Source organism: Camponotus vicinus, unplaced genomic scaffold (assembly GCF_025532165.1).
Source record: "Camponotus vicinus isolate PSW18456_S1 unplaced genomic scaffold, iyCamVici1.0 SCAF_10, whole genome shotgun sequence".
Taxonomy (NCBI): Eukaryota; Metazoa; Arthropoda; class Insecta; order Hymenoptera; family Formicidae; genus Camponotus; species Camponotus vicinus.
In genome coordinates this window covers 906773-933973 of record NW_028141946.1, presented here as the reverse complement: position 1 = coordinate 933973, position 27201 = coordinate 906773, and the positions used below count along the sequence as shown (strand labels likewise).

The window sequence follows — 27201 nt, the reverse complement described above, 5'->3', positions numbered from 1 at the left end:
ACTAGAAATAATCTGATTAGATGTGTGTCGATTATTGTTTGACATATAATACAAAGATGATTCAGCTTTGCCTATTCTCTTACTATAAAAATCCTCATAATTTAAATAATATCTAGATACACATGTTTACGCATCTTCTTTCTCTTTCTCTCTTTTTTTAAAAAAATGTATCTAGTGAATGTTGAGCAATTTATGACACCTATGCACATATATTCGATTGTATGATTAACGAGATGCAATGAAAACGAGGTCGATTGGTCTGTCATTGGCGAGCCAGACAATGAGACGATTTCGAGAGCGATTGTGTCGTCGTACACGTGTACTAAGTAGGAAACACAACTCGTGCTTGAATACGAGTGTAATAAATCGCGCGGGAGGCGCGAGCCACCCGACGTTTGTTGTACAAGCGACGCGATCATGAATGGACTTTATAGCAGCCCGTCCATTTATAGGTAGTATGCGCGGTTTAGTAGCTATGGGCTTAGTACGAGACGCGGTTGTATACACAATCCTCTATTTACTACAAGCACGTAGGAAATGGATAAGTTTACCGTCAAATTTTCATTTCAGTTTTTGAAGCCAATCATTCACGCATTAATATGAATTAATCTATGGACATATCGACGTGAAAAAAATTCTCTCCCTCTCTCTTTCTCATTTGTTTTCCAATATATATATTTCTTTAAACTCGGTTTTCTTAAAATTGCTGTTATATTGATCGATTGCCAAGTATATGCGAGTAATATTCTTCAAGTATTTACTATTTTTTTTTTAGTATTATTTTCATACATGAAAAAAAAGATTATTATATAAACAAAATTATTTAATAAGATTATTTAATAAACTAAAAATGGTACTCTTTTTAGGAATTTATCTTATAAAGAGATTTCAATATATTTAAATAGAAAATTATTATTGCAGTTAATTATGCAACTCACCTTGTATACCGGGCAGTGTTCCGGGGAACACGCGGGAAAGCCTAGAAATATAAACAGATTGTGATTATATAGAAGATATAATAGATTTTATTTACTATTTAAAATTATTTTTATATAGGAAAAATATATAATGAAAAATCAGAATATATATAAATTTATTTAATTTTAGAGACTCTCTTTTTCTATAAAATTATGAATAATTTAATATTGAAATAATTAAAAATAGAGGCTCTAAATAATAATTAAAATAATAATTAATCGTAATAATTAAAATAACAATTAATCGTACAGAAAAAAAGGACTATTAGATCCTGAACGCAGTAAACGGTGCATAATATTTAAAAATATTTTTATTACTGTATTACATATAATTAATTGCTCACTAAACATTTCGATCCCTTTATGGATCCTTTTCAATGCTATAAATAAAATACAAAAATAAATAAATCGATAAAATCTAAATTGCCGTATATAAATAAAAGTCAAATTATAACAAATACAGATCGTAAATATAATGTAGCCCTGGATAACGGTAAAAATTCTATTCAAATATGAACGGACTATGTATCGGGTGAAAATCATATTGTGTACACGTAATAAATTATTAAAGAAAACATATATTCAATAATGTGAGGAATCATAATGTGAGAAATCCGTATGAAAGACATATATCTGCTTGCTGTGTCTTTGTATTACATGTGTAAAACAATCAAATACAAAAAGTCTGTTGGAAAATAGTCAAGGCTCTTTTCTAAGCAACGGTGTGATCTGACAATAAGCAGCGAGAATTCAAAAAGACTGTTTCCTTTTCTATGATAGTATTATAGACTAAAAATTCAAAACGTGATTGTCTGCAAAATTCACAAAAATATGCCATATAACAAAGAACTAAATCAAGGAAATAACATAATCTAATATTTAATATTACAAGATGAAAAAATATTAATAATAAAAATTTAAAATTCTTCAAAAGTCCAAAAAAATCTATAATCACAATTATAAAAAATAAGTATAGGTCAATAAATACATTAAACTACTGGAGTCCAACCGTAAAATGAACTCTGAATACACAGAGAGAAGACAAAGCAAGAAAATAGAGATACATATAAGAAAGCAATAAAAAATAAACAATGACACACAGAAGGAGGGAAGCTTAAGAAAGGTTACATCTATTAAAAACAGGAAAATAGGAATTATCAAGAAGTCTCGTGTTCTCTTACAAATTAAGACTACTTTTTTGTAGTTTTACATACGATTTTCATCCGATATATAGTCCGTTCATACGAATAGAATTTTTTAACGAATTTTTTATCCGGGGCTGCATCATGTTTGCGATCATAATTTGCATCATTGTTGCGTTTTTTCTTTACGATTAATTTAATATTGCAAATATTAATGATTTGGACAATGCCAACCTGCTGCTCAGCTCGAACGGGTGAAACGTCTTCTCCACGGCGCCGTACACTTTGAGGCCTTTTATTTACAGGTTTGAGAGGAAAAACGTCAGCCTGCAAAAAGCAAGACGGAAGTGCAAATTAAATGGTCCGTTCACTGATAACTGCCCTTCATAACGGGCCGTGTCGCCGTGAGTTTTATACGGCTTTTAGTAGCCTCCATCACGGCAGGTATAAAGTTCTCTACCTTGTACAACCGTTAATGCGACGCCACGCTCTATAACGAAACTTCACTTAGCCTTACTCTTCCTATACTCGAAAAGTTTAGCTCTATCAAACCTCTTAAAACATTCATTATTCACTTTATATATTGAAATAGAATAAAATTTGACACTAGAAAAAAAATAATAAATTGATTTCAGAAATGTTATTTAATTATTCAACAGTCATTTATCAATCTGATTTTTACATTTTATTTATAGAATGCTTTTATATTATATTTTAACAAGTATAACGAGAAATAAATATTGCAAGGAGATTGAAACTGTTCATGCAAAGGAATGCATGCTGTCGAGAAATAGTTAAATTAACTGCGATTGTTCTCGAGATAGAAAATAAATTCAATCGAAGGTGCATCTATGAATTTCGATTTACTACGGAGGTGAATAGCGGAGCCCGTGTTGAAAATAGGAAATGTAGAAATGCTCTCTGGAGAAATCCGCGGAGAGTAAAATCTCTGAGAGTGAATTTACACCGAAATTTCAACTTGGGGAAACTTGGAACAAGATGCAAAGAACAGATCTCTGAAAAAGTTAAATAATTCAATGAAAATTTGAAAAATAATTTATTTTTTTAAATAGACTTTTTTAAGATTATCGACTAAAATTCTAAACATAATTTGTCACCCATATTTTATTATTTATTTTATTTTTTTATGTTAATATAAATAATTATTATTTTTATTTTAAATTTAATCTCTTTTTTATTTATCTCAAGATTTTATTATATGCACGATACAACGTCATTATTAATTACATATATATTGATATCTTGATAAAATCGTTAAAAAATTGTTTTTAAAATATATTTATATAGATAAACATCTGTTATATAATAAAGACTGTTTAGCCTCTCTCTAAATGTCACAAAGGGACAAAAAGTTCCGTTTTCCCGATCGGGGGAGAAACAGTGTCGGCAAAACGTGGGTAGGACGTGCTACGGAGGATATTACTTTTAAGGTTGAACAATAAGGGGATGGAGGAAAGTCGGAGAACGCGTTTGGCAAACTCGGTCTGTGCAAACTGGAGGAGATTGGTCGAGGGCGCAAACAATCGGACACGAGAAAGCTCTTGGTTCCCTCCATTCCTGTCGTTACCAAGGGGGTGACATTATTCCAGGATGCACACACTCGCTAACTCACACGCACGGTCTACTCATGCGGAATATTCGGGAGAACCGGCCCATTTGTCACTCAATGTTACCAGACCCCTTTCAAACATAACACACTTGTGTAATCAAATCAAAAATCGTATGTTTCTCAACCATTACGCGCCATTTTGAGCGCAAGTTCAAGTAAATTACTTGTGCATATCTGATCCTAATGTTTAATGTATATTTTATTTGATAAAATATATTTGTGCTGTATATTTTATTTGATATTATAATGAATATGGATTATATTTTTTTCATTAATAGTATTAACTTGAGAAATAAAGATAGCACATGAAAATTATAGAGTGATACAAAAAAATACGTGATTTTTTATTTTGACTTATACAATATGAAAAAATTTATCGCAGTCAAAAGTGACTTTAATATATGTTTTTGATAATAACGAGTATCTCTGTAATGGATTGATCGATATATTTATCATGTCATTATCAAAAAAAGATTATTTATATGGAAGCAAAGAATTTTACAGTAAAAGCTGAGTGATAAATTGCAAATGGAATAGAGATTGCTAATATTCTGAAAACTATAACAATATGCTTACTTTAAAAAATTAATATTTAACGAGATAAATGAAAGATAAAGTATCACTGGAGAGAGGTAAAATTAACTTTTTATTAAACTCTCTACGAACATCTGCCATTATTCTTATCAGGACAAACTCTATTTTACGATAAACAATTATTTTTAATAAGATTCTATGTAGAAGAAAAAAATAATTTAAAAAGTTGGTATATATTTTACACTACTTTATGATTACATGACAGACATAGTAATATGCATTGTGTAAACGTCTTTTCATAATTTTCATTATCTCTAACACCTCTTTATCTCCTTCCATTTCCAGTCTGAAATTGAAATGAGATTTCGCTGCTTCTATAGTATTAAACATTTAAGTTAGTTGTTTGTACGTTAAATGTTCATAATTTTAAGTCTTTGAAAATAATCGTTGAAAATATCATTCGAAATGGAAAATGTTTTGTCAAAAAAATTTCGTTTCTACGTGATATAATATAATTTTTGACAATCATTTTATATTTCCTAAATATTTTATATAAGATTCTATTAATCCCAGACAGTTTATGTCCTGTCTCTTATTACGTCAACAGGCAACAACCCTAAGCGTAACATGGCAAGAGATTTAATCCCTTTCGCGACTGATTAAAAAAAATTTAACCCTTCTACGATGAAGAAGTCAGTCTCAATTTCAACCAGCCGGCGAAATATAGTATTTAGGATGCTGTCATTTTAGGAGCGAGAATCTGAGTCTATCGCGTTGGATATATAGCGTTGGATGGCAGATCAAAATAATCAAATATGTAAATAACATTAGAAATTTATTATTGTAATATAATTTTAGATACATTATTCAATATGCATGCATATATATGTATATATATATATATATATATATATATATATATATATATATATATATAAAATAAAAATATATATATATAATAAATAAACACTATAAATTATTATATAAATTTTAATTATATGTTTGTTTACCGATTGTGACATATAATCTCTATCTCTCTTTTCAAATATCAGGTAATGTTAAATATTCTACATATCTATTAAATGTCTAATGTCGTAAATACATACATCATAATATATCGCCAAAATAAACTTGAAAATTTAAAAAAAAATATATTAATAAGAATTCTCATCTTGTCTCCTCTGTATCAACTTTTTCAGCTGTTTACATGGAAACGAATAAGAATATTGTATTATTATCATCTTATTATACGATGCCAAATATTTTACGTCTTCGAGGTGAAAAGATCTAATTAAAGTGTACGAGCAGCCATGCGTTCGCGAATGGAAGATGAAAATACGTTCGGTATGCAAAGTAGCTCGTGGAAGTGTCGCGGAGAGCGGAGGGGTAGGTGAGTGAAATAACGCGTCTCTCTCATAACCGCGTGACGTGACGCGTGCCAGTTTCAGCGGGGCGTCGAGACGCCTTTCGGCGCTTCAGTGCTGTCGGCATCGGGACGCCCTCTCTCCTTTCAGAGGCAGATGCTATGGTCGGACGACCAATCCTGGTCGTCCGGATTCGAGGAGCGCTTCCAATATGGCAGTGGCCTAGCGGGACGAGGAACTAGTATAACTATGCCTGATGAAAGCGACAAGTGAATCCTTGCCTCGCTTTGTGACGGATATTTCCTCCGTTCCCCAGATGATTAATCAATTAATCCCGCGATTCGCGCGAGTCATGTTGCGTGAGCCATTCTTCTCCCATCTCCTATCATTTTGAAATATTGATATGAAACGAGATGGATAAGATGTTACATATCTAAATTAAAATTTTTTAATCCATCTTGCAATATTTTTTCTCAAATTAATTAATTGTATCATAATAATTGCAGATGCAAACATGTAGGACATAAATCTTAAAAGAGGTCAAGTCTCTGAAATTATATTTTATGCATAAATATAATGTGACATAATTATTAGTAATTTTTCATGCTCTTAACGGATGTGATATATGGTTATATTCGACACCGATTCGCCAACCGTAGTGCATCTCGTAATAGAGCAATTCCAAGTCTGGCAGTGTTGCCTCGTCCTGCCTTTTTTTCTTTCCTTTTTTTTTTGCTAGCCTGAACTACCGATTTGTATTTCGTGTCACATTCACCACTTGCAATACAATACAGAGTTGCAGCTGGAACAAAGTATAAGCGCGGGATATTCCATTTGAGTAAGGACAGAGGAGGAGCAAGGGGTGCAGAGAACAACGCAGAGGAGGGGGAAGCCCTAAGAGGGTTTGCAGACTGGGAAAGTGGTGGTGAGCTTGAGCGCGTTGTCTACGTGAATGTATGGCGACTCGGTATTGAGTCAAGAATGGCTAGACCATTTCGTGTTCCTGGGGTTGCGTCGTCATGGGAACCATCCTCATCAGGCAAAGTCTCTCAGGATCTTTCTTCATTCTTCCATCGCCCCCTCTGTATTCTGCATATATCTTTCTGTATTTTGCATCGCCTTACCTGGGATGTACGCGCAACTATTGTCGACCCCATCTCGCATTCGAAAGATACCAATATTATGCGAGAAGATATTGCTTTAAATTATAACATATTTAATAATTAATCTGTAATTTTTAATATTTTTGGGCGAATATTATTTCTAACTTTATCATATATTTTTTATCCATGAATTTTGACAATACATCTTGTACAGCTTCGTAATGATTATTATTATACAGGACGATAACCTGTGTAAGAAAAAGTTTTATTATAAGAGTAATATTGTCCAAGGGGGGGAGGGGGGAATTAATACTCGATTATATAATCAATCTTCTTGTGTGTCGAAATAATAAGGTAAATGAAGCGACATAGTACAATATCGCACGACATTTTCCTCGCGCTAAGTACTCTGAGAAGATTGGGACGCATGGAAGCGAAGCTATAGATAGAAAGCTATCCGGCAACCACGCCTCGCGAGATATCCAGATGCCGAGGCATTAGTCTTATCCCCACGATTTTGCCCCGTAGTCGATCCTATCTTATCTCGGTTCATTTTCATATATTACAGCACAGTGCGATATTCACGACTTGGGACACTAAATATACATATGCGCATTTCATACATGTATACGCGGATACTAAGATGACTCTCGCAAAAATGTAAATTCGCGAATTTTATTTCCTTCAAAGAATCCCAGATTCTTTGCTATATTCGAGATAGCGAATCGTTATTCTAACGTTAACATCAGTTACCCTCAGTTCTAACTTTATAATTTAATCCCCGAACAAAGTATTTAGAATATCACGGAGAAAAGATATTAAAAGATATTAAAAGATATTAAAAGTAACACAGAAAGATTTTTTTTCGATGACAACTTGTTTTCTGATCGACATGCTTGAGAAAAATTCAAGATTTTTAATTTATCTCTGTATTTATAAAATCCGAATATGTATTTATAATAATTCAATAACTTAATAAAACAATTCTTATCACAATCTACTCAAGAAATTTTCGCATACGTTGTGTGTTTTAATACCGTATTGAAATGTTAAAAGAATAAAATAAAAAATAAAAGTCAATGATTTATAGATTATTTTAGTTGCTTGTCTGTTAACGTTGTCTTTATGGTCAATCAAGCTATCGCATTTCGATTTAATTCGATATTTTTATGCTTGATTTATGACTAAAACGAATATAGCAATTTTTGGAACGAGAGAAAAATCAATGAATCGGTGTTTGACTGAATCTTTTGGTTGAATCTGTTTTCAAACTTACAGTGCATACTATAAACTGCATTCCGTTTGCATATATCTGTAGCCATTATTTTTCCCTATCAATACTCTATAAATAATTCAACTAAAATAATATAGTTCCTCCACTCTCAGGCACTGATATCTCCTTAGATTTCAGTCTCGGCTTTCACAGATACGCGTAAACACCATGACCGTCGTTGAATTATGCGCGAGACAGATATGTGAACGCGTTTTATTCGATGTCACAACCCGCGAGAAAAGTGAAAAGCTTTTTCCCAGTCGTACAAAAATATTCGTCTGCGATGATAATATCACGTAGTCTAGAAACGAAAATGTTGCAGTACGTAAAAAAAATAAAAAAAGTATGAAAAATGATGCACTAATTTAAATATAATTAATATAAATTAAAATGTAAATATTACGATTTAATTTTAACGATTACGGTTGAATAATTACGATTTAATTGTTAGTCAACGAATTAAAAAGTTACGAGTAAATGCTAAATTAAAATAAAACAATACAATGTAATATCATAAAACATATTTGGTTGCATAAGCGATTTGAAAAAAAAAATTGTTCAAATTGTAAAACGATAAAACAGAAAATTAAATTTACTATAAATAGTTTTATAGAAAATATTCTTCGAAAAAAATATGATATGTATATATCTTATCGCACGTGTAAGTATTTATATTCTATTTATATTCTTGTATCGAGCAATTTTTCACGACAGCGGCAATAAATATATTTACTTATTATGTATTTTTTTAGTACATGTGATACATCTGTATTAAGAATACAAGCTTATAAATGCAACGGAAAATTAAATTTACTATAAATAGTTTTATAGAAAATATTCTTCGAAAAAAATATGACATGTATATATCTTATTGCACGTGTAAGTATTTATATTCTATTTATATTCTTGTATGGAGCAATTTTTCACGACAGCGGCAATAAATATATTTACTTATTATGTATTTTTTTAGTACATGTGATACATCTGTATTAAGAATACAAGCTTATAAATGCATGTACAATGTACATATATACAGATAGACAAATACCAGATTTCAAGATTGCAAATCATGATGATGCTTGCATAATGAATCACACGCATCACAAATGTGTGTGTGTATGGTAGAAATAAAATATCATTTACAAAAAAGAATCGCTTTCGATACTTCTTTCGAGCATATAAATTCTCACATCTTCATTAAAATATTCACAAATTATTTTCCTTCGTCAAATATATTTGTAGATAAAAGACATTAGCCAGATAATAGCAATTAAATTACATTCGTAGACGCAATATTTGCTGACTGTATCGTTTTCAAAGCAATGCGTATTTTAAAATTATTGTTAATTTAATAATATATTTATTTTAGCAAAATAAGAATTTACATTGTACCTTACGATACTTGCAAATAATATTCCTATACGTTGCCAGAAGTGCATAAATTTCTTTTCCTCGATAGCGCTTGCACCCTCAGATTTGAGGATAATAAAGGACCGGAAAGAACTTTTACGAATGTGGTTCGACGTGACCTGAATTTCAGCGAAATTCTTTCAAGATTTGCTCGACAAGTTTTTCATACAAAGTGAAAGCGGTAACCCCGTGAGAGTAAGCGGTGGACGTCCTCTTGCGAAGCTTCATTCCGTGCTTGTCGCTCGAGAGATGTTGATCCAAGTGATTTCTAAGATTCTTTGGGAATACAAATGTGTTTTACATCTGTACATCTGCGCCTTATAGAATACAAACTCGAATATATCGCAAAACTATATTAAATTCGTCTATAGAAAAATTAAAATAACAAGCTCTTACTTCCGTTTTAATTTACACAGTGAAGTGTTGATATATTAAAAATATTATCCTTGCTTATCAAGTAAATTAAGGCAACTTGTTTTCACCATCAAGACTAGTTCAAAGATTAATAAATTTCTAAAAAGGGTTCATCAAGATTCCACCATCTTTCATCAAAAGGAGTCTATGTAATTAATATATTATATTTATAGTTTAAAATAACCCGTGTAAATATTACCGTGTACGTTTGACATGCGTTTCAGAGAAGCTTTTTACTCTACATCCGAAAGGTACGATTTTTTAAGTACTCGAAGGCTATATTAATGTATGCAAGAAATCGTACGTGGACTCTGGCGTAAAATTGGCCTCGTTTCCAGGCTTCAAAATGATTCTACTCGAGGTAACTACACCTGCGAGGGTGCTCAGTGGCCAAATCTGCGGTCCATAAAAATAGTTACAATGTTCTACCGACGCTTATGACGAAAGAGATCCGTGACGAGTCGGCACGAGCCCCTAGCGCAGCTGTGAGAAATGCACACCTATAGGTACTAAGCATCGACGGGTCGCGCGCGACCATAAAATGATCGTAAAAACTTAATTTTACGAGAGACATAATATATTTGCCACCACCATCGCGGACATCGGTATCGCCGTCGACGAGGAAACGGTTGCGCGATCGCGAGTGTCACGGGGTAAATTTTGTAAATACATGCACACGAACCCCGTGCAAGCGAGATCTGATCTCGAGCGATGCCGAACGATTCGAAGGAACGGATGTGGAAAGGATTTCTTTGCCCTGGAAACTTTCTCCCTGCGACAAACGATGCGAGGAATCTTTTGTTCCGAAGATTCTTTTGTCATTGAAAATGTAAAATCAAAAGAACTCTGTGAGTTATAAATATATATATATGTATATTTATATAATAAGATAATTAATTCTTATCATAAATATGTATTAAGAATTAAATCTGCACTCTATTATCTCGTTTCTTTATATATTTTCAGCTTAATCAACGCAAATTATTGCAGAATTAATTTATAGACATAGACATTATAAAATATAATTATGAATTATATACACGTATATTTCTCTTTTGAAAATAAACACGTTATGGGATTTTAAATATTAATTTCTAGAGGAGGACATCCTCGATAAAGAAGTCACTCATCGGTGCAAATCATTGCGAGGCCTTACCGCGAACAACATTTTGTGGAACGCCGGGAAGACTGTCGGACTCTCAGCTCGAACATCGTTTCGTTTACGACCAATTAGTAGATCCAGAAACATACCTATCTGGCCTGCGGTATGAGGAGGAAAAAAACAAAGAACGGGAGAAGAGAGAAGTCGCCCGGAGCCACAAACTTGCGGTAATCTCTGAAACGAACTTCACGAATCTCAGCCGGCGCTCGGTTTCTACCCGAATTTTTCTGGCGAATGTAAAAACGAGACGCCGAAATTGCCGAAGTTAAGGTATATATAATCAGCCAATTCCGTGAGGTGGGTGGTCCCCGTGTGAATCTCTGTTTAAAATGACCGCCGCGTCATCATCGGAACGTCGCGTTATCATCGATGATATGTACTACGGACGGATGTAAAGCCCGTTAGCGAGCCCATGCACGTATGCACGTTGATTGAAGCTCATCATTTGCACTTATCTTTACTTTTACGTATCTGCAAGAAAAAATTCTGTTGCTTGAGAGAAAGATCGTCTGCATTAGAATGCAGGTCCATTCGCAATTTTGTGATAAATTAAATTGGAAAAATTGTTGTCTTATACATATGTATATGATTGAAACACATTGTTTCAAAATAGCGTGCTTGATTTAAAAAATACATTTTTATTAAAACAAACGCATTTAAAAAGTGCATATGTTACAAGAAATGAAAATCTATATTATTTGTATTATTTAATGGACTTTTCATCAATTAAAAAAATCAATTTTAAAGTAATCTGTCAGATTTTTTTTTGAAAGACAGAACAGCTATGCATATATGTTATAAATCTTACGAAATGGCACGATCTAAGACGACTAAACGTTCACAATGAGTGTGAGTAGTCTACATTACTATAGCAATTACTTTAACGATGCATATTAATTGGGATAATAAAACCTCTTACGAGGGTATAATTATAATATTGAATTATAGTCGACGTTTATTCTTGTCACGCGATATTAACGACGCAGTTGTCCGCGTAGACTGTTGTCGTTTATGCGTTCATTCACAATGTCGGACATTAGATTAGTAAAAGCTAAATGTGAAGCTTCTGTCGCGAGCAAATCCACCTGCACACACTCCTGATGTCTTCATTTCCCCGAGTCAACGAAAGAAATATTAGAAAAGAGACAGAGATAGAGAGAGAGAAAGAGTTGACGCAATAAATTTTTTTATACAAAATGTCTCTAAAATTACGTAAAGCTTGAATAAGAATCTACGTTAATTGTCATATACGAAATAATTCACAAAATAAATCGCAAAATATTAAAAGACAGCTTTAAAAAAAAATATAATTAAAATTCTAATTAATTAACTTTCTCAATCAACAGATAAAGCCACACGAAGATAGATCAGACACGAAGATAGACGGTCGAAAACGAAGCTGAATGTAAATGAAGTGACTTCCATGAGATCCTCCCAAAATGTACGATTGTAAACTGGACAGGTAAGTTGGATGCACTTTTGCCAAAGTATACATTATCCTAGTCGCCAGTTGCGTATCTTACACGGAAGTCCGCTTAAACATTTTATAGGGTGGTCGGTGTAATTTGATGGCCCATAAAAACGCCTAGTCTAGTTTTTCCCGGGGCATCGTCATCCGTCGTCGGCGCAGGCCACGCGCCTCTTTGACGTTTCATGACCACGATTTCCTAAACATCGCTCCATCATGCTCGGATTTACGGATCTCTTTAACCTGCGTCAAGTGCAACAAACGTGCAATGTTGGCCGGAATGTCAACCGCGTTAATCCTGGCCGATTACAAGTAATGCAATGTTATTTTTTGCACGTGCATATGTACTTGTCAATAGCAGACAGTCCTGCGATGACAGCTGGAAACGGAAATTTTCATTTCAAATCGAAACTATAATTTTTTTAAACGCGTTTTTAAGATCAGATCGCAGTCTTTATATTATATAATTTTGCTTCGATTCAAAAACTCAATTATTAAAATATTTAAAAAATGTAAAATCGTAAAAAAATGGTAATCACTCAAATTTTCATTAAAAGAATCGGTCCTAAATTTCTCGGAGAATCTACAAATAAATTTTGTTGAAATGTTAGCACGAAGAGCTCGTTGTCACAACTGAATCAGTCGCTACAGCCGACGGTAAGACTGACACAACGATCGATGAAACGGCATTGTCGAAGTATTCCCGGTAATCAAAAGAAGCCGCGGCAGCCTCGAAGCAGGAAACGGAAAACGTGGTGGAAATTGAAAATGTGATGGACGAGGCACAGGGGATAGAAATGGCGATCCAGGATGAAGGTAGAAACCTACGGAAATTACGGGAGCTGCATTCATATTCCATGTATAATACATGACATGAACGAACGCGCTATCACAGCCACGACTAGAAATATTAAAGACGTTATACATAAGTAGCAATATCTTTTTTTAAAAAGTACATCCGAATATGTCCGATTAAATCAAGAAACAATCAATCAAAAAATCATAATAAAATAAATGTAATTTTTAAAACAACGATATACATGTGTCAAACGTCTCATGATATGTACACATGTCTTACGATAAGGATAGGGCGACCGATACATAAATGCCGTGGCAGTTGATACGCTACATAGTAATCTAAGTTGTGTTTATAGCTGTGAATATATATGCATAGCAGTCCGGTGAATCGTAGCGGCGAGAAACTCATTACTCCACAGCGCGGGTATTAGCATATTTAGAGACTGTTTCCCCTCTTTCTTCGCTCTGCCCCACCTATCATCCCTTACTTCATCCCGCCTGTCCAACTTCCACCACTCTCGGACTGTCAGCCGTTGCGTACCCCTCGTGTATCTCGCGTAAGCTAAGAGATGCCGTGCAGTTAATGCGTTATCTCGACGAGGAAAAACGTTTTCATTTTTACAATTTTTTCATTTCGATGATTAATGATATATGATGCAACATGTATGACGATGCGTGATGAACAGTACTCGTTCGTCGCGGACAAATCACATGTAATTACATGTGCGTACACAGAAAGGTAAATTGCGTAACGAAATTTCTTATTGTTCGTCGAATCAAAATGGCAGTGTGTCGTCTGAAATAACGTTGGAAAAGTATTCTAATGCTTTAAATTGTTACAAACGCAAGTGGAGCCTAAGCAAAGGCTATATAAAGTGCTTATATAAGAGGTGGTGAGAACCGTAGAGGGAACTAAGTAATTAAGGAAGCTCATCCGAAGGGACAATTAAATTTAATGAGAGGCAGCCCGATCTCCACCCCTAATACCCCTCGCCTAATTCTCCGCCTCCATTTCGTTGGCCAGTATACTGACAACACTATACATATTCTTCTCTCGAAATTCCGCGCATTTCCTACATTTTAGCCCCGACTATTCCGGGGGAAAGAAGATATGTATTATACATTTAATATCTACTTTCTAAAAATCCATCTTCTACCTATCCAACTCTGAAAATTTTCGATGAAACAATATGTAATCATTACGTCAATCTACATTCAACATTTCTTTCATGGGTTTAATCAAGGAAAAAGACTAAATTATACAGTTAATTAATAGGTATTTTTATAAAGAATTTTATGTAAATCATTTTATTAATTAAAAAAGCATTAATATTCTGCGAATTAAAATTAAATAATTTATAGAGAGATAAACTTTTCCTTAAAATTGCAAATTTACATTTTATTCTAATTTCATTTTTAATATTATTCACAATCTAAAAAAGTATGGTTTTTTTTGGTAAAACCTTGATTCAGATCTGAAGTAGCAAATCAGATTCTACGAATCGTACGCATATGTCAGCGTTTACATTCGGTTGTCGAGAAATCTTCGTTTATATCACGAATCTGTTTATATTGCTACATTTGCTCGTCAGCTGTATTACAGTTTACTTAACCGATTCGAGAGTTTGCAGTCTAAATTCAAAAAAAATCCTAAACTTATTTTATACGATAGTAAGTACATCTTTTCTTAATATTTTTCCTACTTATTTTACGTTATCAAAATCTTAAAAAATAATTATTGTTTAACATATTTTGTATGCACGAAATCTCTTTTGTTTCACTCGTTTTCGTATATCTATAAATTTCCATTCGTTGTTATTACTTTCATTTTCTATTTTAATATACTAAATTATTCGAGCTATTCTAATTAATTATAAAATAATATCCTTTTATATAATATAATTATTATAATTTAATACGATCTATTTACATGGGAATTATATATAAATTTATAATAATATTTTTAGTAATAAAAGAATATTTTTCAGATTATTATCTCAAGTGGTGAAATAAATTAAAAATAGAACAGTCTGAAGTATCTGGAAATTTTTATTGCATCCATTTTTTTATTCTGAATTTATGAATCACTATCACTGATCGGCAGTGATCGAACCAACCAAACCCAGATTCGACCATGAAACTTTAAACGGAAACACTTCAGACATCTAACGAGCACTCGACGTCGACAGTTATATAACATATTATCTTTAAGAACCTTCAAAATGCAATCGCAAACAATAATATAAGTCATACTCTAATTTCGAAAAAATATTCTATTTAGATAATTCGATGGATGCTATTTTTTCTTGAATGCAATTTATTTCTATTTACATGCTTATATTTTCTTGAAACATTTATTTAAAAATGTTAATTGTATTACAGTTTAATATGTTTATAATTATTATATATATATAAAATAATTATAAACATATAAACTGTAACAATATTAACATTTTTAAATAAATGTTTTAAGAAAATATAAGTATGTAAATAGAAATAAATTGCATCCAAGAAAAAATAGCAAATAGTTTTGTATATGAATTCGAGGGAAAAAAATGCTGCAAATATGAAGAAAAGCTATGGAGCAAAAAAATGAAGCATATTTTGGTTCCATAGAATATAATATGGAAATTAAGATTTGACTCAAGATTTGGAAGGTTTAAAGAGATAGGGATAAGTAGGCAATAAATATAAGTGGTTCGGATAAAGCACTTTGCATTTTTTGTCAATATATCGGTCAAAAGTAAGACGAGATGATTTCTTGAAGGGTATTCCCATTGGAATGTTGCTTAGAATGGTTGGTGGTGTAAGGGTCTGCTGAGGAAAGAGAGATCCTGAAATCATTGTTACGAAAAATAAGTGGGTTACTGTGATGAAATCTCCTTTAGCAAGTAAAGGGAACGGAGATAAAAATAAGAGACATAAAAAATGAGTAACAAAAGAAAGGCACCATAAATGCACCATATGTTAAATAGTATGTTGTTCTCAGGTTTCGAAGAAAATTTGAAATAAATTGCAAAAATTTTCTACGGTTTTTTATTTCTTTTTACTTATAATAGTGGTAGAAATATTTTGCACTTATGTCATATTTTTAATTACTATTAAATATATTTAATTATATTTATAATTATATTTAATTATAATACCATTGTTATATAATTATAAATCAAAATGCTAATTAATCAAATATATTTTAATAATACTAATAAGAATATAATATTAATAACAATATAATTATTATTGTTTTCTCATTAACTTATACACCACCTTCGTTATAGAAGATACATTATAATCTTCCATAAGTGAATTTGATCATATTATTCTTAATATTTCATATTCAATATTTCTATAAATATTTTGCGACACAAAAAGAAATTTACTTTTTTCTTTATTGTAATTTTTTCAAAACTTTAGACGATCAGATTTCTGTTTGATACGGACGCCATCTTTCTAAGATTACTAAAAGTTGGACCAACAAGATCGATAAAACAGAAAAAGACATGTCGGTAATCTCGGAAGTGAAATGAGAGAATACTTTTACCTCTTCTCATCACTCATATTACAGAACATATAAAATGCACATAGATAGGGCGAAAGAATGTGATGATATAAGAGGATGACACCGCTAGAAAACATGAAGTTATTTTTCCGGACGGAGAATAAAGGGGTTTCATAAATTTCTACCGGTCCAGCGTAAATAAAAGAGAGCTCGAGAGAAGGAGTTGAGATTGCATTAACCAAATATGACTCAGAAACATCAGTCTCATCTCGTATAACAAAGTTTTCTTGAATAAAATTATTAAATCTATCTCTAATAATTTTAAATAAAATTATCGAATTGAAACTAAGAAAATATAAAATAAATGCCATTTTCTCCATCTATTTAGTACAAATATTTCCTCTAATTAAAAAATGTAATATTTAATTTAAAATAAATTTGATTAGCGGGTGAAAATGAAAACATTAGCAAGAATGTTGTATTTTCTATCAAACATATTTAATATGTATCAATAAATATTTCAATATTAGAGAGAGAGAGAGAGAGAGAGAGAGAGAGAGAGAGAGAGAGAGAGAGAGAGAGAAAGAACATGAAATGAAAATTGGACAATCTCACATAACACATACGACAAGCTCACATAAATATGTAGCAAAAATATAAAATAATACTGTTAAAAGATTATATACTTAGATTTTGGGAGAAAAAAATAAATTTGTAAGGAAAAATAAAATCAAATTTTATAAACTGCATTCACACTGAATTGGAATTTTAATCAAAGTAAAAGAATGACTAACATAAGCAATCAACATAAACTTGTCGTCAGTCATAAAGTAGTACGTTTACATATCACCGGAACGATCCGCCGACTTTGCATACGCATACGCGAGCCTAAACATAGGAAGTTGATATAGAAGTCTATTCTTGTAAAACAAATAATCCTGCAGATCCAAGATACGTATCTGTCTGCGTACTCGAGAGTATCGGTATCGAGTATCCTCAAAAGAATCGAAGAATAAAACGGATAGAAAAAATAAGACATAAAAAGTATAAATTTATATTTTATTCATTTGTTGATCGTGATTTATTGCTACATTTTAGCTAATTTTATATTTTTGAAATGTTATTATAACACCTATTTTTCCCGGTTTTTATATTTCTTCATTCATTTTTATTAATTTCTATCACGTGCAACAAGTCTTCAAAATGCAATATCGATATATGGAGGGACGTAGAAATATTTAAGCGTTCGCATTTTACATTGCTAATAGATAAGATACTTGCCAATAGGCATTTATGTTAATATATTAGACCAACATCTTATAAATAATATTATAAGTGAAAGAAAAAACAAGGCAAACGTGTAGGAAACAGCATTAATTACTGTCGTACATAATGAGCCTATCTTTGAAATATACTCATCGATATATGAAGCGACATAGAAATATTTAAATGTTCGTAAATTATTAAGAAATAAGATACTCGTTAGAAAATAATTATGCTAATATATTAGAGTCCTATAAAAATAATAAGTTGCACAAAAGAACAGATATGGGAAAAATAAAAAACACAATATTAAAACTAATGTTAAAGGGGACAATTTTATAATAAAATAGAGAAAAAAATCAATAAAAATGAATTTATAATTCAGTATATTATAAAAGAAAATCTCAGAGAAAATTAAAATAATTATTATATATAAACATTTTATAGGAAATGAAATTTACTCAAGGAATTGACTAGTATGAAAAAGATCATTTATCAAATTAAGAAAAACCCAAGTATATATGCTTTAAAGTTTGCAATATTGTTTGTCAATGCACAAGAAAAAAATTTTGATAAATTAAATAAGGCAAAAACTATTTATCAATAGAATAAATCGGAAAAAAATTAAATTTTGCAAAAAGATTTGTTGATAAAAATAATATCTTTCAAAATAAAATAGTATTTTCATATAAATTAATTTAGAAGAACACTCTCTCTCTTATTGAAAACAAAATATTGAAGTAGAATATATTTACGTCCGACGGTAAAACGCAGATATAGTTCTATTAAAGCTAGCTAGTATGAAATCATATGACAACCGACGAAAATTTTGCATTTTAACCATATGAAAGTTTAGAAAAATCTATAAATGTTTATTATATTTTAAATAATTTAAAAAAATGCAAGAAATGCTTATATACTAAAAGATTTCTAAAAGATTTTCACTTTCAATTACAAAATAAAATCATCTCGAATCATATGAGAAAATATATTTTTAAAAATCTAACATTCTTCTTCGTGCTTTACATGTATATATAAAATAATATCATTTAAAGTACATGTGCAAAATGACAGTTTTTCTAAAAAAAAGATGATTCTTATCAAATATTATACTTTTGTTTACGATGAAGCATTCGTTAATTTTTGGATGCTACGTACAAATAAATAGATAATTGAAGTTGAGAGAAAAAGGAACCGACATATACGAGATACGTGAAGTAAAAGTCTACGCAGAGGCGGCCTCCTGCCAAGCGGAATATACGGGTGATGCGGAGAGGGTATACGGCTACAACATCAAGTATCAACAATATTGCTCACGGTCTCGGTCTTTTGACACGCGAAAAATAAGACGAGAACGCGACGGTATCCGCAGAGAAAGGCTCCTGCCCTTCTGGCGGGGCCAGAAACACTCTGCTCTCCGACCAGCAAGTTCGCTGTAGAAAGAGTCTTGGAATTCAAAATGGCTGTCGCGGGATCGCGAGCCGCTATGCGTGGGCAACCAGCAAACACCATCTCGCCTTCGTGGCACGTGGTATGTCGCTTAAGAGCGTCACATCACGGCCATGATGATTCTCCTACTCGAGAAGTTTCAATACTTTTCTGTCTCCCTTGGAATCACGTTCATGTCAGTCCCATGTGTTTCACGAAATAGATAATAAATTATATATGTCAATTAATATATATATTATCCTTAGACTGGAGTTTTTATTTATCTTATCAAAAAATTTGAGTTATTTTTAATCTGGTTATGTGAACAAATCATTTTTTGAGATAGACTGATTTATACATATATTATAATTTTGAAAAATTATATGTCACTCTCTCATTAGTTCAAGTACTTAAAACTTTGTTATATTCAATTGCAATTGAGTGAAAGATGTAAAAATAGAAAAAAAATCAAAGCTGCTGCCATGTCGAAAACGGCCATGCCACTCGCTTCGCGCCATCGTTCGTCGGCAGCCATGCTCCCTAACACAAGCTTTGGGAGAGATTTTCCTCCTTTCGGCCATCATGTCCCGATGACTGGTCCAGCCGAACCTGAACTTTCACCATGAAGCGCGATTCGACAATCGAGACACACATTAACGCGATAAGAAAAATGGGAATTATATTAATTTATGGCATATAAAGTGATATATGCATATTAAATCATCATAAACATTCTTATCGAAACATGACATTCGATCAAAATATCAGAGTTATCTATGCAGGCTTTCCTGTGCGAATAGAAACTCAGTGCGCCTACTCGCTCGACTCTAAGGATACTCATCTCTTTCTTTCTTTCTACCTCTCTCTGTTATCTCTTCTCCAGCTCCCATGGCTTCCCTGTATCTCTCCACCTTTTTCTCTACCTCATTTTTATTCAAATTCATTGGGAAACTTCTCGAGCGCGAGTACTCCCAGTCTGACAGTTACCGGCGCTTCCCCCTTTATCTACCCGTTCGTTCCTCCTATCCCCCTTGTTTTCCATAAATTCAGAGTTTTATTTAATCCGCTCTCCACCACTATGCATCTTTACCCCCACGCATACTGTAGCCAAGCTAAAACTCGAATACCAGAGACCCCATTCGAGTTGTATCTCGAAAAGATATCGCACGTTCAGAGCGTATAATCAGAAACATGCCACTATATAAGGTATCCCGATATCGTGGTATCTCCCGAGTTTAATGGATACAAGAGTCTCACCCTTAAAGAAGAATGCTGTTACTTGTGATTTAGAGCAAACGTTTTTTTTATTGGTAAAAATAATATTATTATTTTAATATAATTAAATAATAATATTATTTTAATTTTATTAATATATGATAATATATAATAATATAAAATAATATATATAGGATATACATATACAATATATTTGTAATATTCTTTTCGTATTGATGCTAAAATTAGCTATAGATTTAAACTCTTTAAGACTTTTGATTTATAGTATTAAAATTTATGTTAAGTATTTTTTCAACAGGAAAAGAATAAAAATAAAAAAAATAAGCGAAAAATATTCAAATTCAAATATTCAAAAACTGTTATAATTTGCAAATATTGGATTCACATAATCCTATTCCATAATTACTGCGCAAATGACATGCAAGACACATTCTCGAAGATCATATGTATAAATGGCAGGTAAAATTTTCGGGTCGAATGTATAATTAGCGAAAGTAATTTAGATAGCGAAGCTATTTTATATACTTTATATCTCTCGCAGGTTTGCACGGTCATAAGATGTGGGTGTGCGTGTATATGTGAATTAATGCGACGATGGAAGGGTAAAGAACGAAGGTATTTGTGAGAAGAACAAAATAATGCTAAACATGCGTGCCATTGGAGAATCGTAAAATAGAAAGATCGAATCGTAAGAGTTGATGGTTCTCACACGAATTTCTTTCTGCAGCATTAATTGCCTAATGAGATTGTTGTATCACGGTAGGAATTTCAATAATTTATAATGAGCGAATAGATACCGGTAAACTATCGTTATATACGTAACGTAAAAAAACATGAAAATTAATATAATTCAATTCACACAATTTGAAATAAATAATTTAGACATTTTATCAATTTTGTAATGTCATTTATCTATTTGATAGCATATTGATTTCTCGTGTAAAGAATGAGCGTCGAATATCGCACTTTATTATTTCGTAACATTAATAATTAAATAATGTTTTAATTTTAAAATAATTCTTTAATTTCGTGAAATAAAAGTTATTTGTATAAAAATTATTAATTTGATATTTAAGAGATTCTTTAATTTTTAAATAATTTTTCAATTTTAAAATGTTACTTATAGATATTTTATTAATTTATGATTAATTTGATAGAGCGTATAATGAATGCATTTAAAAACTTTATCCGGTTTAACAAAGTTTAAATAATGAAAAACGAGATTTGGAAGTTTTTATTCCATCCTTCTTTCTGATGCACATCTTGATGCGCGGGAGAGCAGTTTTTAGAGACATAATCGGTCCACGGAAATAATTCTAATGTAGTAAAAATATGACATTTCTCGACTCACCTTGCGGCTATAATAATAATAATAATAATGACGCAGGGGTCGCTGCAGGACGCCGACAGTCCGATGTGGTCGTGCGTCGTGGCGGCAGAAGGGCTGCCCTTTTCCCTTCCAAGGGTCGCTGTGACCCGAGTAGTTACTCCATGCCGATCCGTTTTTCAACTGCTGAAACAGCCAATGTACATTGGACCCGCGTTTAGCACAGCTGATTAAAAACTGGGACATTGGATATGCTATTTTTACGAAATTTCACGAACATTGTTCCTTCAAAATCAACATAGAAGACTTCATACAAGAATGTTTATAATTCCTATTCTAATGCAAATTACAATGTCACTAATAAACATTTTTATTAAATCTGTTCTTGAAAAACACGAATCATGAATCTTGCACCATGTTTCTTTCAAGCAGCCATTTATTTTCGATAAGACACTTTCACAAATAATGACGAGAAAAATTGCACACCAATACTAGAATTATCGATTATCACGATCATTCATCCGTGATTCAAAATTCGCTTGACTGGTATCACGAAGTACAGTCTGAAGAATTTTCAGAATACGCCATTTTCCCCCCCCTCTCTCTCTCTTTCCTTCGTCTAGATCTACATAGGAAAGATGATGTATACGATAATGCTCGCATCACATCGAGCGCGCAGCGATCGTGTTTATCACGTATACCATCGATCGCGCGGAATAAAAGAAAACAGGTGAGAAGGTGGGAACGGCAGCAACGATAACATCTGGGCGTTCACCACATATCACGAGACATCCGGATCGCGTCGCCCGCGAGATCGCAGGAGGACGCGTCGCGTCGTCGGGATTTCGACTGCCTACCAGCCGCGCGACGAGGCGAAGCGAGGCGACGTTGGTGAACGTAACGGAACGGAAATATACACCGCGAGCTGAACGAGTTAGCTCGCTGCCAAAGCTTGGCAACTCCACTACGCGAGCTGAGACGCGTGCACGGCCCAAGAGACCGTAGGTACCAGCCAACGGGATTTACTATGCTTCAACTGTACCGGATTCTCTCTGTCTCTCTCCTCTTCTCTCCCTCTTTTCCGCTCTTGCTTTCTCACCTTCTCTCTTTCCCGCTTAAGCCAAGCAGCAGAGCAAGGCGCAGCAAGACGAGTTGTTGCGAGCGACACGTAACAACGACCGCCTCTCTTTGCCTCGCACACTGCCGTCGCGAAACCGTAGGACGGAGTCAGGTCGAAGCAGGCCAATCAGGCGCCCACCGTATCTACCTGCGGACTGCCTTCTGTGTAGCACCTGCACAAGATATGTCTCGGTCTTATACTTTGTAAAATGCCGGCTCGTCGATGACAGATCGTTCGCTTCGACTTAACCCTTTTTCGCTTTTATCGCTTCTTTCCATCTACGCTCGACGTTGCATCGCTTGGCATTACGTGGTTGCGAAACCCGCTGGTAAGTTCTAACGTTTCCGCGTGTCAAGTCGACGCGCGTTGCCAAGTCGATTTATCAAATGATGAGTCAAACAATGCATGTAGATGAATATAACTTGTTCTAAAAAATGATACATGGTACGCTGTCAACAACATTGATACGAGTGTCGAGTATCTCTCGACACTTGGATATTCGCGTTAATCAAGACGCGAAATGTATACGTGAGAAGACAAAATAGTCGACGTTTCATTTCTCGGTAGGAATTTCAAGAAAGACCGAGGAAAGAAGCGAGTCATTATACTGTAAAAAGGAGCACCGAAAATTGAGTCACTAGCCAGTTTTATTTCGGTGCCTCTGGCTCTTAACGCTCTTCTGCAAATACGAAACAAAGGCCATTGATTGGATTTCTCTCAGAAATGTTTAACGCTCCCTTGAACATTCTTCCAGTGAAATGGCTCTTTTCATTGTATCGGTAAACCGTCGACGCTCTTCATTATTTCTTATCGTTATTTCCATTGTTATTATCGACATCAAGAGAATCTGAAGCACCTGATCGACTTTAATATGCGAAAATTTTATGAAACTTTTGTGACGTTTAAACTTTATAAATAAACCTTTTGCAATTCAAAAACAAACTAATATCGAATAATTCATTATGCACATGAATTTTTTTATCATCGATTAATGCTGTTGTAATCCGTTTGAATCCATCGCGATGATCAAGCATGTATCTATGTATCATTCCTCATGTTTTGTGCGGAACAATCTGCGAAAGATTTATAATTCAGCTCGAAATAAGAGTTAATAAAAATTTGATACATTTGCAAATATAATGATCCTATTAACGGTTTCTCACATTGTCAAATTATAATATATCAATTTAAAAATATACCCGGTTCTCGTATAAGTCGACACACATCTCATCTTCATCGATTATGCTCAGAATGGCTTGACGATAAAAATGTCAAGTATCTTTATCACTTTTGGCGGTGCGCTCTTTCAGGACTTTAAAAACTTTTAATTAAAATACTTTGGCCAACACAAGCGTGCGTCGTGAAAGGCTGGCGAGCGTGAATTCTAAAATAGCAACGGCGTGGAAGGATTTCGATGCTGTTGATGTCGCGATTGGTTAACTCGAGCCGCTTCGAGATTTCAGGTTCGGCCCACGATATCTTAATAGATTCTCTTCTACTTGAATCGCGTCATGGCTGCTCGTAGGGATCCTGTTTCGTTTCAAACGACCATCTTGTGCCAATAGTTAAAATTCAATGCTGCTCGCGATATTTTTATTAATACTAATACACCTTTAATCTCAATTCTTTCCATATAATTAATTTAAATTTATTTATCGATTCTACTTTAGGTGTGAATAATTTATGTCAAATATTCGCATCTCTTTTAGATTACATTGACATCTTGTCTGTTATCGAGATTATAATTTTTCGAAACTGAAAACGCAATGAAAATGAAACTAAAGAACTTTGATCAGAAAACGGCTAGGCACTTCTAGTTAAGTGTATATAGCATGGTTTATTATTTTATAGCGACGTAATCTGTAGGCAATTAAGACTTAAATAGCCGGCCACCGCGTTTAAATAACAGCGCTCGATAGGTTTGTAAAGTCATATTTTATCGTTGATCGTCGTTCGTCAAAAAGACCATCGGGACACAAAGTTCGAATCTACGAGGCAATAAATTTACAATCCTAGAAAGCAAAGCATAAAACTTGTTTCGTTTCTGCAGCATAGATAATCTATAAGGATACGTTGTATTCTTTGATCTCCAAGATCTTGAATCAGGCAGCAGACCCTACGCTAGAAACTTTCATTATGGAAATGTGTAACGTGTATTCGTTATAACTGTTTAATGAACTGAGACCCGAAGAGAATTTATTATCTTTACAAATTATGGCTCGATTCTAAGGAAAAAAAAATAAATAAAAATATTGTACACAATACAAATGTTTTACTATTTTAATAATTTACACTTGTGATGTTTTATATCACGTGTAATATGTAACGCGATAAAAACTAGGTTGATCCGCTGCGCGCGTTTATCGTCGTTTTAAACAGTCATAATCGCATATAGATACAGTAGCGATAAAATCATTAGTCACTGAACTTAAACACTGAATGTTATAAGAATAGCTAATAGAATCGGCAAGGTCGTTTCGCTCATTAAAGTATTTACGACTACAATTGTTGCGTGTCATCTAACGAATAATCATCTCATAAATTATATCTGAGCGATTTCATTCTAGATAAAATATTTCATTCATACATTATGTGATATCTACATGTTGATCGGTATTTATACATCTAGATTAATTAAGCGATCTTTAAAGAAATGGACGTAATAAGCATGTTTAAATTTATAGACGAGATGCATATTTAAATCAGATATTTATTCACGTTAATTAAGCAAAAACACGTTTTAAGTAACTTCAATGACTAATGACAGCTCTTATTAATTTTGCATCCAAAGTTTAATAATATTGTACATTACTCTGAGAAGCTAGAGAAAATAGGTTTAATATAAAAAATGATCAAAAAAGGCTTGCAAATTTAATTTATAAAATATATACGAATTTATAAAATATATACGAATTGTAAATTTTATCGATATTTCCAAACTAATTTTCTTATCTAAACTAGAAACATTACAATTCATTCATAATGGCTCTAGAAGATAACGCGTGTTTTAATGCCATAATGTAAACGCACATATGTATAATAAAGTGATTGATCATTCAGCTCAGCTGTGCATTATAACGAGAACCAATAAAATTCAAGGTCGTTTCACTCATTAAAGTATTTATGATATTGCAATTGCTATGAGATATCGGTCACAATTATCACCTATTTAACTTCACGCCGGACGATTTGTCTTCAACATAGCGCAGCGTTTTACAGCTCGGTCCAGTCACTCCGATAGAAGAAAAGGGAAGACGGGGGAGAACATAAGAGCTCATAAATGCGAATTTAAGAGACGCAATAAAAACACATTGAAATCGAGAGTGAACGAGTGGAAGCACGTGCTTCAACGATTGCGGGATTTTGTTCATTATATCACTATTCATTTGCGTTGCGTTTATGAAAAATTTGCGATCTAATCAATGTATAATTTAATTATTATCAAAGTGACGAAGTGATTTCAATCTTGGATTTTACTTAGGCTACTTTCTCTAATATTATATGTTATAATGTAACCATATATTTTTTTAGATTAAGATGAATCGTAAAAATAATCTGCTGCTTTCTTGGCTTTTAATTTTATACTTATAACTTATTTTCAAAAAGTTAAGATTTCTATTTATTTATTTTATATAACCAAAAAAAATCTGCCATTAGCATTAATAGGCTTTGGATCCCTGATCCCTGGTATCCTTGGATCCCCGATATATCTTCTTTGCTTTCCTCGCGTACTAAGATTATATAAAAAAAAAGTTAAAGAAATGATATTCTTAAAGATATGTTTGCTTTTCCGAAATTATGTTTCTCCTTGAATTCGTCACGATACAATTTTTTCCCTTGCCTGTAAATGCCGAAATGATCCAAGATACATAAGAAAGGTTCTAACGAAAGGTCAAAGCTCCCATAAACGGTTTATTGATGCCTGCAAAAACACTCCTGAGTAGACAGACTTCTGTGAAATACCTGAATCGTTTTTGGCATTTCCAAAATTAATTTGCTTCAATTTATCGACTAAATATATATACTTTGATGTTTTATTCTAGATATGTTAAT

At 32.9% G+C, this 27201-nt stretch overlaps 1 protein-coding gene and 1 long non-coding RNA gene across 2 annotated transcripts in view; one reads left to right on the top strand and one right to left on the bottom strand.

Moving 5' to 3' along the window:
* Positions 1–934: 934 nt before the first annotated feature.
* The window catches only part of LOC145961075 (uncharacterized), a 33842-nt gene continuing 7575 nt past the window's right edge, over positions 935–27201 (bottom strand). The window contains exons 3-5 of the mRNA XM_083080910.1: positions 22053–22214; positions 2354–2446; positions 935–979 (exon numbers count right to left, since the gene is read on the bottom strand). Of these exons, the coding sequence (XP_082937036.1) occupies positions 935–979; positions 2354–2446; positions 22053–22214 (300 nt within the window). The remainder of the gene's footprint in view (positions 980–2353; positions 2447–22052; positions 22215–27201) is intronic.
* On the top strand, positions 10476–14594 carry LOC145960682 (uncharacterized). The gene is made up of 5 exons (XR_014435443.1): positions 10476–10695; positions 10946–11279; positions 12356–12471; positions 12560–12789; positions 13089–14594. It is a non-coding gene; the product is annotated as an uncharacterized LOC145960682 (long non-coding RNA).